Genomic DNA, 12,500 nt, shown 5'->3' with positions numbered 1-12,500 from the left:
AGGAGGAGGACAATGAAAACTCTGGGGTCCTTGGTGCTCTCTGAGCTTGGCGGTTTCCTTGCAGACGTTTCATGACCCAACTAGGGAACCTCATCAGTGCTAGAAGGGAGGAGAGGGAGGAAGGAAGGAAGGAAGGAAGGAAGGAAGGAAGGAAGGAAGGAAGGAAGGAAGGAAGGAAGGAAGGATGGACTGTGGGGTCCTTGGTGCTCTCCGAGCTGGGTGGTTTTTCTTGCAGACGTTTCATGACCCAACTAGGGAACATCATCAGTGCTGGAAGGAAAGGGAAGGAAAGGGAAAGAAGGAAGGAAGGAAGGAAGGAAGGAAGGAAGGAAGGAAGGAAGGAAGGACTGTGGGGTCCCTGGTGCTCTGTGAGCTGGGTGGTTTCCTTGCAGACGTTTCATGACTCAACTAGGCAACCTCATCAGCACTAGAAGGGAGCGGGCTTTGCTCTCCGTGTGGGCACCAGTGGCTCAGTCTGTCAAGTCTTCTCGGTGGTTCTCTGATCAGGCTGCTGTTCCCTCTTGGATTGTTTGTCTGAATTGGTGCTTCCTGGCTGAAGGTACTGCTTACTGCTTGAACGTTGCTCTGGTACCAGTCGTGGGGCTAATCTCTGCTTAGCTGGCTCTTGACTGCTGGCAGAGTCCTCCTGAGAGACGGTTGGGGTAGTTCCCAATCAAGGAACAACACCTCCCCGCCACACACACACACCCTTCCAAGAAGGCTCCCACCAACACTGGGACATAAACAAGAGAGCAAAACCAGCTTCCTTCCAGCACTGATGAGGTTCCCTAGTTCGGTGACGAAACGTTTGCAAACCGCCAAGCTCAGAGAGCACGAGGACCCCAGAGTTGTCGACCACCACCACCACCTCCTCCCTCTTCCTCCTTTTCTCCTTCTCCTCCTCCTCCTCCTCCTCTTCTTTTCCTCCTCCCCCTGTCCTCCTCCTCCTTCCCCTCCCTTCTAGCCCTGATAATGTTCCCTAGTTGGACCATGAAATGTCTGCAAGGAAACCACCAAGCTCAGAGAACACCAAGGATCCATTAGTTCTCCTCCCTCCTCCTCCTCCTCCTCCTCCTCCTCCTCTTCTTCTCCTTTTCCTCCTCCCCCTGTCCTCCTCCTCCTCCTCCTCGCACACTCCCTTCTAGCACTGATGATGTTGCCTAGTTGGGCCATGAAATGTCTGCAAGGAAACCACCAAGCTCAGAGAGCACCAAGGACCCCACAGTCCCCCTCCTTCCCTCCTCAGCCTCCTCCTCCTCCTCTCCTCCTCCTCCTCCTCCTCCTCCTCCTCCTCCTCCTCCTCCCTGCAATCCCTTCCAGCACCGAGGAGGTTCCCTAGTTGGGTGACGAAACGTCTGCAAACCGCCAAAGCTCAGAGAGCACCGAGGACTCCTCGCTTAATCTGTGGGGGGTGGGGGGCGTCATGACAGATCCTTTCCCTCCTTCTCCGAAAACGCAAACCAAGAGCCCGTGGTCCGTTCTCCCCCCCCCCGCCACGGCGTTTGACCGCTGTCTTCTGGTCCTGGCAGGAGTCTCCCAAGCTGCCCAGCGGCGCCTACGAGGGGGGGTCCCTCATCAAGGCCTCGGGCAAACTGATGCTCCTGCAGAAGATGCTGAGGAAGCTGAAGGAGCAGGGGCACCGCGTGCTCATCTTCTCCCAGGTAAAAAGGGGCTCGGGGATGGGGGGGTGGCGGAATCGGTGGTCTTTTGGGGGTGGGTGGGGGTGACAGCCCTTGGCAGAAAAAATCACCCCACCCTCGCTGACCCGGTAGAAGGCCGAGGCCTTAGAAAGAAGGGCAGAGGAGAGCAGCGAAAATGATCAAGGGTCTGGAGGCCAAATTGTCTGGGGAACGGCTAAGCTTGGGGTCTCTAAACTTGGCAAATTAATAATAATAATAAGAAGAAGAAGAATTAGTAGTAGTAGTAGTTAGTAGTAGTAGTTGGAAGGGACCTTGGAGGTCATCTAGTCCAACCCCCTGCTCAGGCAGGAAACCCTATACCATTTCAGACAAATGGCTGTCCAGTCTCTTCTTAAAAACTTCCAGTGTTGGAGCATTCACAACTTCTGGAGGCGGGGAGTTCCACGGGTTAATTGTTCTCACTGTCAGGAAGTTTCTCCTTAGTTCTAGGTTGCTTCTCTCCTTGGTTAGTTTCCATCCGTTGCTTCTTGTCCTGCCTTCTTCAGGGGCTTTGGAGAACAGCTTGGCTCCCTCTTCTTTGGGGCCGCCCCTGAGATACTGGAACTCTGTGATCGTGTCCCCCCTCGTCCTTCTCTTCCTTAGATCAGACATCCCCAATTCCAGCAACTGTCCTTTATATGTTTTAGCCTCTTGAAGACTTGTGAGAGGAGGAGGAGGAGGAGGAGGAAGAGGAGAATTGAGGGGTCCTTTGTGCTCTCTGAGCTGGGTGATTTTCTTGCAGATGTTTTATGACCCAACTAGGGAACATCATCAGTGCTAGAAGGGAAGGGAAGGGAAGGGAAGGGAGGGGAGGGGAGGAAGGAAGGAAGGAAGGAAGGAAGGAAGGACTGACTGTGGGGTCCTTGGTGCTCTCTGAGCTGGGCAGTTTCCTTGGAGATGTTTCATGACCCAACGTCATCAGTGCTAGGAGAGAGAGGTATTTGCTTTCTCTTTATATACCAGTGGCTTGTTCTGTCCGTGTCGATGTTAGTGGTGGGAGTTCCTCAGGGCTCCGCCAAGACCCCTCCTAACAATACTGACAAGGCACTATTACAAACAGAGAGCAAACCCCACTCCCTGCTTGCACGGATGGCGTTCCCTAGTTGGGTCACGAAACGTTTGCAAGAAGACCACCCAGCTCAGAGAGCACCAAGGACCCCACAGTCCTCCTCCTCTCCTCCTCCTCTGCCTCCTCTTCCTTCTCCTTCCTCTTCTCCTCCTCCTCCTCCTCCTGCTTCTCCTCCAACCCTACTTCCTCCTAGCACGGATGGCGTTCCCTAGTTGGGTCACGAAACGTTTGCAAGAAGACCACCCAGCTCAGAGAGCACCAAGGACCCCACAGTCCTCCTCCTCTCCTCCTCCTCTGCCTCCTCTTCCTTCTCCTTCCTCTTCTCCTCCTCCTCCTCCTGCTTCTCCTCCAACCCTACTTCCTCCTAGCACTGATGACGTTCCCTAGTTGGGTCACGAAACGTTGGCAAGAAGACCACCCAGCTCAGAGAGCACCAAACACCCCACAGTCCTCCTCCTCCTCTCCTCCTCTGCCTCCTCTTCCTTCTCCTTCCTCTTCTCCTCCTCCTCCTCCTCCTGCTTCTCCTCCAACCCTACTTCCTCCTAGCACGGATGGCGTTCCCTAGTTGGGTCACGAAACGTTTGCAAGAAGACCACCCAGCTCAGAGAGCACCAAACACCCCACAGTCCTCCTCCTCCTCTCCTCCTCTGCCTCCTCTTCCTTCTCCTTCCTCTTCTCCTCCTCCTCCTGCTTCTCCTCCAACCCTACTTCCTCCTAGCACTGATGACGTTACCTAGTTGGGTCACGAAACCTCTGCAAGGAAACCGCCCCCTTTATTTTTTTTTACACCATCTGCTGAGTATTTTCCAGGTAGACTCATTAATCCGACCGGTTGACAGTTTCGCCTTTTCGCTTTTTAAAGGGCGGCTTCGGTCGAGGCGATGAGCTTGTCCGGGAGGGAGGTTGTCAGGAAGAGTGCGCTGGCCCTGTCAGGTTCATTATCTCCGGGAAACGAGACTTTGTAACTTTCAAAGGCTATCGGCTCTACTAATGGAGCTCTCCTTCGGAGTCGCCTTATTAGGAGAACAGCCGGGACCGTAAATAAAAGGAGGGCTGTTCAGGTTCTTTCTCCCGCTCCAAGTCCGTTGGGAGCTGCAGAAAAATCTCGGCGTTGGGCAATTTGTCAGAAAATAACCCTTTGGGTCTAGCCAGGGTGACTCTGAATTGCTCTCGAGCACATTCGTGCTCCTTTCCGATTAATCTAGGATTTATTTTATTTATTTTTTTCTCCGCCCGGCCCATCGGCTCTCTCGCGCTGGTTAAGTGGGTGCTGATTCCGGCTTCTTTGCACGGTTAAAGGATGATAGGAGATGGGTTATTGGTTATAATGCCTTGGTAAGACACACACACACACACCCCACTTGGAAGACTGGATTCAGTTTTTGGTTGCCAAGATATTAAAAAAAAGATGTTGAGACTTTAGAAAGAGTGCAGAGAAGAGCAACTAAGATGATGATGATGATGATGATGATGATGATGATGATGATATAAAAGTCTGGATAGTGGACGAGGCAGCGCCTGGAGACAACAGAATAGACGAGAAAGAACTGGAGAAGATAACAAAATACAAAGACCTACAAATAGAAATAGAAAGACTGTGGCAAAGGCAAGCAAGGGTGGTACCAATAGTCATAGGGGCCTTGGGTGCCATCCCAAAACAACTGGAGCACCACTTGAACACCATCATCGGCATTGACAAATTCGCCATCAGTCAATTGCAAAAGGCGGCCTTACTAGGAACGGCTTCCATCCTGCGACGATATCTGTAATACCCTCAAACATCCCCATCTGCCTATCCCAGGTCCTTGGTAAGGACTCGATAGGTAGACAAAAATGCCAAATCCAATCTGAACATCTGGATGACTGCGATGATCATTAATAATAATAACGATGATGATGATGATGATGATGATGGAAGGGATCTCGGAGGCCATCGAAACTGCGCGATTATGGATGAAACGCGTAACAGTGAGATACCCATTGTCATCGGGGCACTGGGGCACTGGGGCACTGGGAACCACCTCAAGAAGTTGCAGCTTCCTGCAATAACTCCAGCAAAGCTACAAAAAACTGGGCTACTCGGAACATCTTACATTTTAAGGAGGTACCTGGTTGATCCCTAGGATGCTGGCAGCAACCCGTGTCAGCCACTAGTGCCAGTCAATTTGAGTGTTCAGTTGACTGAGTTTCATCTTTTATGAATAAAAGTTCTATAATAATGATAATGATAATAATAATAATAATAATAATAAAAAATAATAATAATAATAAATAATAATAATAATAAATAATAATAATAATAATAATAATAATAATAATAATAATAATAATAATAATAATAATAATAATAATAATAATAATAATAATAATAATAATACTGCACTACTCGGAACATCTTACATTTTAAGGAGACACCTGGTTGATCCCTAGGATGCTGGCAGCAACTCGTGTCAACCATTGGTGCCAGTCAGTTTGAGTGTTCAGTTGACTGGGTTTCATGTTTTATGAATAAAAGTTTTATATTATTATTATTATTATTATTATTATTATTATTATTATTATTATTAATAATAATAATAATAATAATAATAATAATAATAATAATAATAATAATAATAATAATAATAATAATAATAAAAGTTGAAAGGGACCTTAGAGGTCATCTAGTCCAACCCCCTGGTCAGGCAGGAAACCTATACTATTTCAGATAGCCTGGAGACAGAAACATGAAGAACAGCTGCAGGAGGTGGGTATGTCTAACATAACAAAAGAGAAGGATTAGGGGTGACATGATAGCAATCTTCCAATATTTGAGGGGCTGCCCCCCCCAAAAGAGGAGGGGGTCCACCTATTGTCCAAAGCACCAGAAGGCAAGAAAAGAAACAGTGAATGGAAACTAGTCAAGGAGAGAAGCAACCTGGAACTAAGGAGAAACTTCCTAACAGGGAGGACCATTAACCGGTGGAACAGAAGTTGCCTCCAGAAGTTGTGGGTGCTCCAACACTGGAGGTTTTTAAGAAGAGATAGGACAAGCATTTCTTTGAAATGTATATAGGGTCTCCTGCTCAAGCAGGGGGGGTTGGACTAGATGACCTCCATGGTCCAACGCTGTTATTCTGCTAGTGGAACCACTTGCCTCCAGAAGTTGTGGGCGCTCCGTCGCTGGAGGTTTTTAAGGAGAAATTGGACAACCATTGGTTTGAAATGGCAGAGGGTCACCTGCTTGAGCAGGGGGTTGGACTAGAAGACCTCTGAGTTCCCTCCCAATGCTGTTATTCTATTGTTGCACATTTTCTCGAAAACTGGCCGCCTCTCTTATGGAGTCACGGCTAGAGAATTTAAAAAAAAGCTTTTTGAAAGACGAGACCCGGGTAGCCATCATCTTAACGAGCACGATTGGGACCAGGATGTCTTGTTACTAAGCGAGACAGCTGTTAAGCGAGTCGCCCAATTTTACGGTCTTTTTTTGCCATCGTTGTTAAGTGAATCGTGTGGTTGTTAAGCGAATCCCGTGGCTGTTGACGCCAGCCCAGCTTCCCACACCGAGTTTGCTCGCTGTCAGAAGCTGGTTGGGAAATGGGTCACAAATGGGGATCGCGTGACCCAGGTTGCCACGCATGTCAGTAAATTAAAAGTCAGTTGCCAAACCTCTGAATTTTGATCACATGACCACAGGAGGGGGGGAAGCTGCCCGCATCGGTTGCAAGTGTGAAAAATGGTCGTAAGTCGCATTATTTTATGGCTCTGATGTAAGTTTGAACCGTCGGCAAACGAGCTTTTTTTTTGTAAACTGAGGCCTAACTGTACTTTCATTTTTCTCGAGACGCAAAGGGGGGGGTCACGTTCTCACGACCGGGTGGGGGGCGTTCAACATGCCTTCTGACTGAGTCTTGCTGACCGTGTGTGTGTGTGTGTGTGTGTGTGTGTGTGTGTGTGTGTGTGTCTTTTCCAGATGACCAAAATGCTGGACCTGCTCGAGGATTTCCTGGACTACGAGGGCTACAAGTACGAACGGATAGACGGCGGCATTACCGGCGCCTTACGGCAAGAAGCCATCGACCGGTTTAACGGTGAGTACGGAGGCCGCTCGAGGTGGACATATGGAGTCAGGACGATGGGTTTTCTCTCTTTTTTTAGACCTGGTTTGCTGCATCATGCAAGCAGTGGCCAGCCAGAATTTTCCGACAGCGTTCCAAATATTGTCCCAGGAGGCACCTGGACTTCCTTGGTAGGCATCGTCATACGCCACCCGGTATCAAGGATGCAGCTGTAGAGGTGGTCAACAATAGTATGAAGTATCTGGGTGGGGGGGCGCAGATAACTCACAATTTGACTTGGTCTCTCCACACGTCACCCTTAGTGAAGCGTGCAAACCGGCGCCTGCATTTCTTGCGTCGGATGAGGGGAGCACGTCTTTCTCCTCCCATCCTGGCCACTTTTTAACCGAGCCACGGTTGAAAGCATTTTAACAAACCGCATCACTGTCTGGTTTGCCAGCGGCAGGGCCTCGGATAGAAAGTCCACCCGGAGAGTTGCAGATGACACCAAGCTGGCAGGAATAGCCAACCCTCCAGGAGATAGGCTCAAGATACAGGAGGATCTGGACAGACTTGAACCCAGGGCCCTATCTAACAAAATGAAATTCAGTGGTGAAAAAAAGTAAGGTTCTCCATTTAGGCAAGAGAAACCAAATGGACAGGGATGGGATAGGTGGTATCTGGCTAAGTAGTAGCAACTGTGAGAGGGATCTTGGAGTCCTAATGGACGATCACTTAAATAGGAGCCAGCCGTGTGCTGCAGCTGCCAAAAAAGCCAACACAGTGCTAAGCTGCATTAACAGAGGGATAGAATGAAGATCAGGTGAAGTATTAATACCACTTTACAACGCCTTGGTAAGGCCACACTTGGAACACTGCATCCTTTGGTCACCATGATGTAAAAAAGATGTTGAGACTCTGGAAAGAGTGCAGAGAAGAGCAACAAAGAGGATCAGGGGACTGGAGGATAAAACATACAAGGAACGGTTGCTGGAATTGGGGATGTCTAGTTTAACGACGAGAAGGACGAGGGGGGACATGAGAGCAGTCTTCCAACATCTCAGGGGCTGCCCCAAAGAAGAGGGAGTCAAGCTATTCTCCAAGGCACCTGAAGGTAGGACAAGAAGCAATGGATGGAAACTAATCAAGGAGAGAAGCAACCTAGAACTAAGGAGAAACTTCCTGACAGCGAGAACAATTAATCAGCGGAACCACCTGCCTCCAGAAGCGGTGAATGCTCCAACACTGGAAGTTTTTAAGAAGAGACTGGACAGCCCTTTGTCTGAAATGGTCTAGGGTTTCCTGCCTGAGCAGGGGGTTGGACTAGATGACAACCAAGGTCCCTTCCAACTTTATATTATTATTATTATTATTATTATTATTATTATTATTATTATTATTATTATTATTATTATTATTATTATTATTAATTATTATTATTATTATTATTATTATTATTATTATTATTATTATTATTGTGGTAAGGAGAGCCGAGAATATCATAGGAAGCTCACTTCCTGGTATTCAGGACGCTGTTTATAAGCATTGCTATGTGCTTAGAGCTCAAACCGTTGTTAGAGACCCACACACAAACACCCACTTTACGGTCTGTTCCTGTTGCTCCCCTCCGGGAGGAGGTTTCAAAGTATTTATAGCGGGACTACCCAATTCTGTAATAGCTTTGCTGCCTACGCCATCTGTCTGGTAAACTCGCAAGATTCCTTTTTCTCACCATGCACATGTATGCATAAGCCAAACTAGACTGTGTTGTTTCTCTGTGTCCTATAATATAGGTGGGTATATGCGTAATTCTGCATTCACTTATTTTTCTCATATTTATGTAGTGTCTATTGGAGGTGGTGACTCCTTTGAGAGCTGAATGCAACGAGGTTTCATTTTGACGTATGCCAATTAGTGTACATTCAAAGTGACAAAGTCATTCTTCTATTCTGTTTCTTTGAAGACGTTTCACTTCTCATCCCAGAAGCTTCTTTGGCTCTGACCGGAGGGTGGGAAAATGGAAGGATTTATACTCCTTGCAGACAGCTGGTCATTTGCCTTCTTTTAGAGAGACCTTGAGGCCACTTGGAGGTTTACCTGTGTCCTCAGTTGTCCCAAAGGCGCTTTTTCCAGGAGGCAACTGGACTTTCTTTGTTTTCCTTTGAAGAGGTTTCGGTTCTCATCCCAGAAGCTTCCTCAGGTTCTGAGTGAATGGTGGGGAGTGGAAGGATTTATATTCCTTGCAGACAGCTGGTCATTTGCATTTTTTTAGAGAGCTCTTGAGGCCACTTGGAGGTTTACCTGTGTCCTCAGGGTTACCTGAGCGGTGCAAATGGGTGTGGAGCCTTCTTGGCTGCCGGATGTTTTTCTGCCCTGGGTCCCTTCCTTGTTGGGGATGAGTCCGTGTAGTCTGCAACTCAAGCCGAAGCCCAGATGGTTCCTGTAGTTTGCCGTGTTTTCTGGAAATCCGTTCACACTCCGGCACCCTTCGAAGGGTGTCCATCCCAAAGCGCAGAGCTAAACGTCCGTGGAGATTCTCAGTCGTACAGCTCATGGACGCGCGTCTTTATTCCGAATATCGACCATTTCACCTTTTTTTAATTTTTCCTCCTCTCCGTAACTCACCCAACCGTTCCTTTTTTTCCCCAGCTCCCGGAGCCCAGCAGTTCTGCTTCCTGCTCTCGACGCGAGCGGGCGGCCTGGGCATCAATTTGGCCACAGCCGACACCGTGATCATCTTCGATTCCGACTGGAATCCCCACAACGATATCCAGGCAAGTCTCCCTCTCTGTTACGAAGAGCCCGCAGGCCTGAGGGAGATCCTTGGCCGATCAGCTCAGAGCTTTTTCCCTCAGGATCCTTCACTCTCTTGTCCCAACCCGCCTCACAAAGTGGGGGGGGGGGAAGAGGAGATGGAAGGAAGCGTAGAGGTGTTCGCCATCTTGAGTTCTTTACAAACAACGAGAAAGGCAAGTATAAAACAAATCAAAGACAGGCGTAAATGAATTAATTTGAGTCGCCTTCCTCTCTCGTCTCCCCACCCCCTGCCCCACTTTTAGGCCTTCAGCAGGGCTCACCGTATCGGCCAGGCGAACAAAGTCATGATCTACCGCTTTGTCACCCGGGCCTCGGTGGAGGAACGGATCACCCAGGTGGCCAAGCGCAAGATGATGCTGACTCACCTGGTCGTCCGTCCCGGGCTGGGCTCCAAGTCGGGGAGCATGTCCAAACAGGAGCTGGACGACATCCTCAAATTTGGCACGGAGGAGCTCTTCAAGGACGAAAACGAGGGTGAGAGGACCACGAGGGGGTTATTGTGTAACGGGGAGAGCCCCTCGGGAGATGTAATGGCAGTAGTCCAACCTCCTTGGCCTGATGGAAACCTTGAGAGAGTAAACGGTCTGGAAGAGCCTTGAAGACCGACAGTCCTCGACTCACGATCGTTCGGAACTACAACGGCGTTAAAAAAAGGGGGCTCGTGACCGTTTTTTTTTTTTGCCCTGGCGGCATTCCCCACGGTCAAAATTTGAATGCTTGGCAACTGGCAGGTACTTATGACGGTTGCAGTGTCCTGGGGGGTGGGGTGGTGTCACCTGATTCCCTTTTGCAACCTTCTGACAAGCAAAGTCAACGGGAGAAGCTGGTTTCAGTCAACAGTTGTGTTATTCCAGGGGCCTTCAAATTTGGCCCTTTGATGACTTGTGGACTTCAACTCCCAGAATTCCTCAGCCAGGGACTTCCTGGCTGAGGAATTCTAGGAATTGAAGTCCACAAGTCATCAAAGGGTCACAGTTCCCTCACGCTGGCTGAGGAATTCTGGGAGTTGAAGTCCACAAGTCACAAAAGGGTCACAGTTCCCTCACGCTGGCTGAGGAATTCTGGTAGTTGAAGTCCACGAGTCATGAAGGGAACCATAGTTCCCTCACACTGGCTGAGGAATTCTGGGAGTTGAAGTCCACGAGTCATCAAAGGGTCATAGTTCCCTCATGCTGGCTGAGGAATTCTGGGAGTTGAAGTCCACAAGTCATCAAAGGGTCACAGTTCCCTCACGCTGGCTGAGGAATTCTGGGAGTTGAAGTCCACAAGTCATCAAAGGGTCACAGTTCCCTCACGCTGGCTGAGGAATTCTGGGAGTTGAAGTCCACAAGTCATCAAAGGGTCACAGCTCCCTCACGCTGGCTGAGGAATTCTGGGAGTTGAAGTCCACAAGTCATCAAAGGGTCACAGTTCCCTCACGCTGGCTGAGGAATTCTGGGAGTTGAAGTCCACAAGTCATCAAAGGGTCACAGTTCCCTCACGCTGGCTGAGGAATTCTGGGAGTTGAAGTCCACAAGTCATCAAAGGGTCACAGTTCCCTCACGCTGGCTGAGGAATTCTGGGAGTTGAAGTCCACAAGTCATCAAAGGGTCACAGTTCCCTCACGCTGGCTGAGGAATTCTGGGAGTTGAAGTCCACAAGTCATCAAAGGGTCACAGTTCCCTCACGCTGGCTGAGGAATTCTGGGAGTTGAAGTCCACAAGTCATCAAAGGGTCACAGTTCCCTCACGCTGGCTGAGGAATTCTGGGAGTTGAAGTCCACAAGTCATCAAAGGGCCAAGTTTGAAGGCCCCTGTGTTACTTGCTTCTCAGCTGCACTGATTCAGTTGACAACTGTGGCAAGAAAGGTCAGAAAATGGGGCAAAGTTTAAAAACCGCCTCACTTAACAACGGAAACCTGGGGCTCAGTTGTGGTGGTAAGTTGAGGGCAACCTGTACTGCTCTATTTATTTATTTTGTTCGCCGCTTACTTTGTGCGGTTTTTATTGTTGTGCTGTTCCTCCGCATCTGCTTGTGTAAGTCATACAAAGACTTACAGTTTAGGGCAGTTTAAAAATATTTTTAATAAATAAAGAACAAGAATGACGGTTGTTCAGGATTCTGCCAAATGGGAGTCGGACCTCCGCTATACAGCAGTGGAGCTAATGCAGTTGTTCCTCAACTTAACAACCACAGTTGAACATTTATGTTGCTAAGCGAGACATTTGTGAAGTGAGTTTCGCCCCATTTGAAGACCTTTTCTTGCCGCTGTTGCTAAGCGGACCACTGCAGTTGTTAAATTAGCGACACGGTCGTTAAACGAATCCGGCTTCCCCATTGACTTTGCTTGTCAGAAGGTCGCAAAAGGGGATCACGTGGCGCCGGGACCCTGCAACCGGTCATAAATACGAGTCAGTTGCCAAAAGGTCTGAATTTTGATCACGTTTACTACGGGGAAGCTGTGACAGTTGTAAGTGTGAAAAAAAGGCAACACAATGTTCAATAGAATGTGAAGGATGTGTGTACATAATGTATGTTCTTGTTTCTGGTTTTTACTTGTGTGTAGTGTGCACTGTGGACAGGACTTAATTTCGTTGTGAGTTCCACAATGACAATAAAGATACTCTATTCTGTTCTATTCTATTCTATTTTATTCTATTCTTATTTCTATTCTATTCTATCAATTCTTATTTCTGTTCTATTCTTTATTCTATTCTGTTCTTATTTCTATTCTTATTTCTATTCTGTTCTATTCTAATTTTACTCTATTCTTATTTCTATTCTATTCTATTCTTATTTCTATTCTTATTTCTGTTCTGTTCTATTCCTTATTCCTTTTCTATTCTATTCTATTAATTTTTATTCTATTAATTTCTATTTTATTCTAATTCTATTCTGTATTTTATTCTATTCTGTATT

General features: G+C 47.9%; 1 protein-coding gene across 4 annotated transcripts in view; it reads left to right on the top strand.

Moving 5' to 3' along the window:
- The window catches only part of LOC308676618 (chromodomain-helicase-DNA-binding protein 3-like), a 103,981-nt gene that overhangs the window by 63,418 nt on the left and 28,063 nt on the right, over nt 1–12,500 (top strand). For all 4 annotated transcript variants that reach the window (XM_081342539.1, XM_081342538.1, XM_081342540.1 and 1 more), the window contains 4 exons: nt 1,530–1,661; nt 6,701–6,818; nt 9,435–9,559; nt 9,845–10,076. In XM_081342539.1, the coding sequence (XP_081198665.1) occupies nt 1,530–1,661; nt 6,701–6,818; nt 9,435–9,559; nt 9,845–10,076 (607 nt within the window). The remainder of the gene's footprint in view (nt 1–1,529; nt 1,662–6,700; nt 6,819–9,434; nt 9,560–9,844; nt 10,077–12,500) is intronic.

The sequence above is a fragment of the Vipera berus genome, assembly GCF_964194415.1.
Source record: "Vipera berus genome assembly, chromosome: W".
NCBI classification, from domain to species: domain Eukaryota; kingdom Metazoa; phylum Chordata; class Lepidosauria; order Squamata; family Viperidae; genus Vipera; species Vipera berus.
The sequence above is the reverse complement of the archived record's forward strand: the minus strand, read 5'-3'. Positions and strand labels throughout refer to the sequence as shown.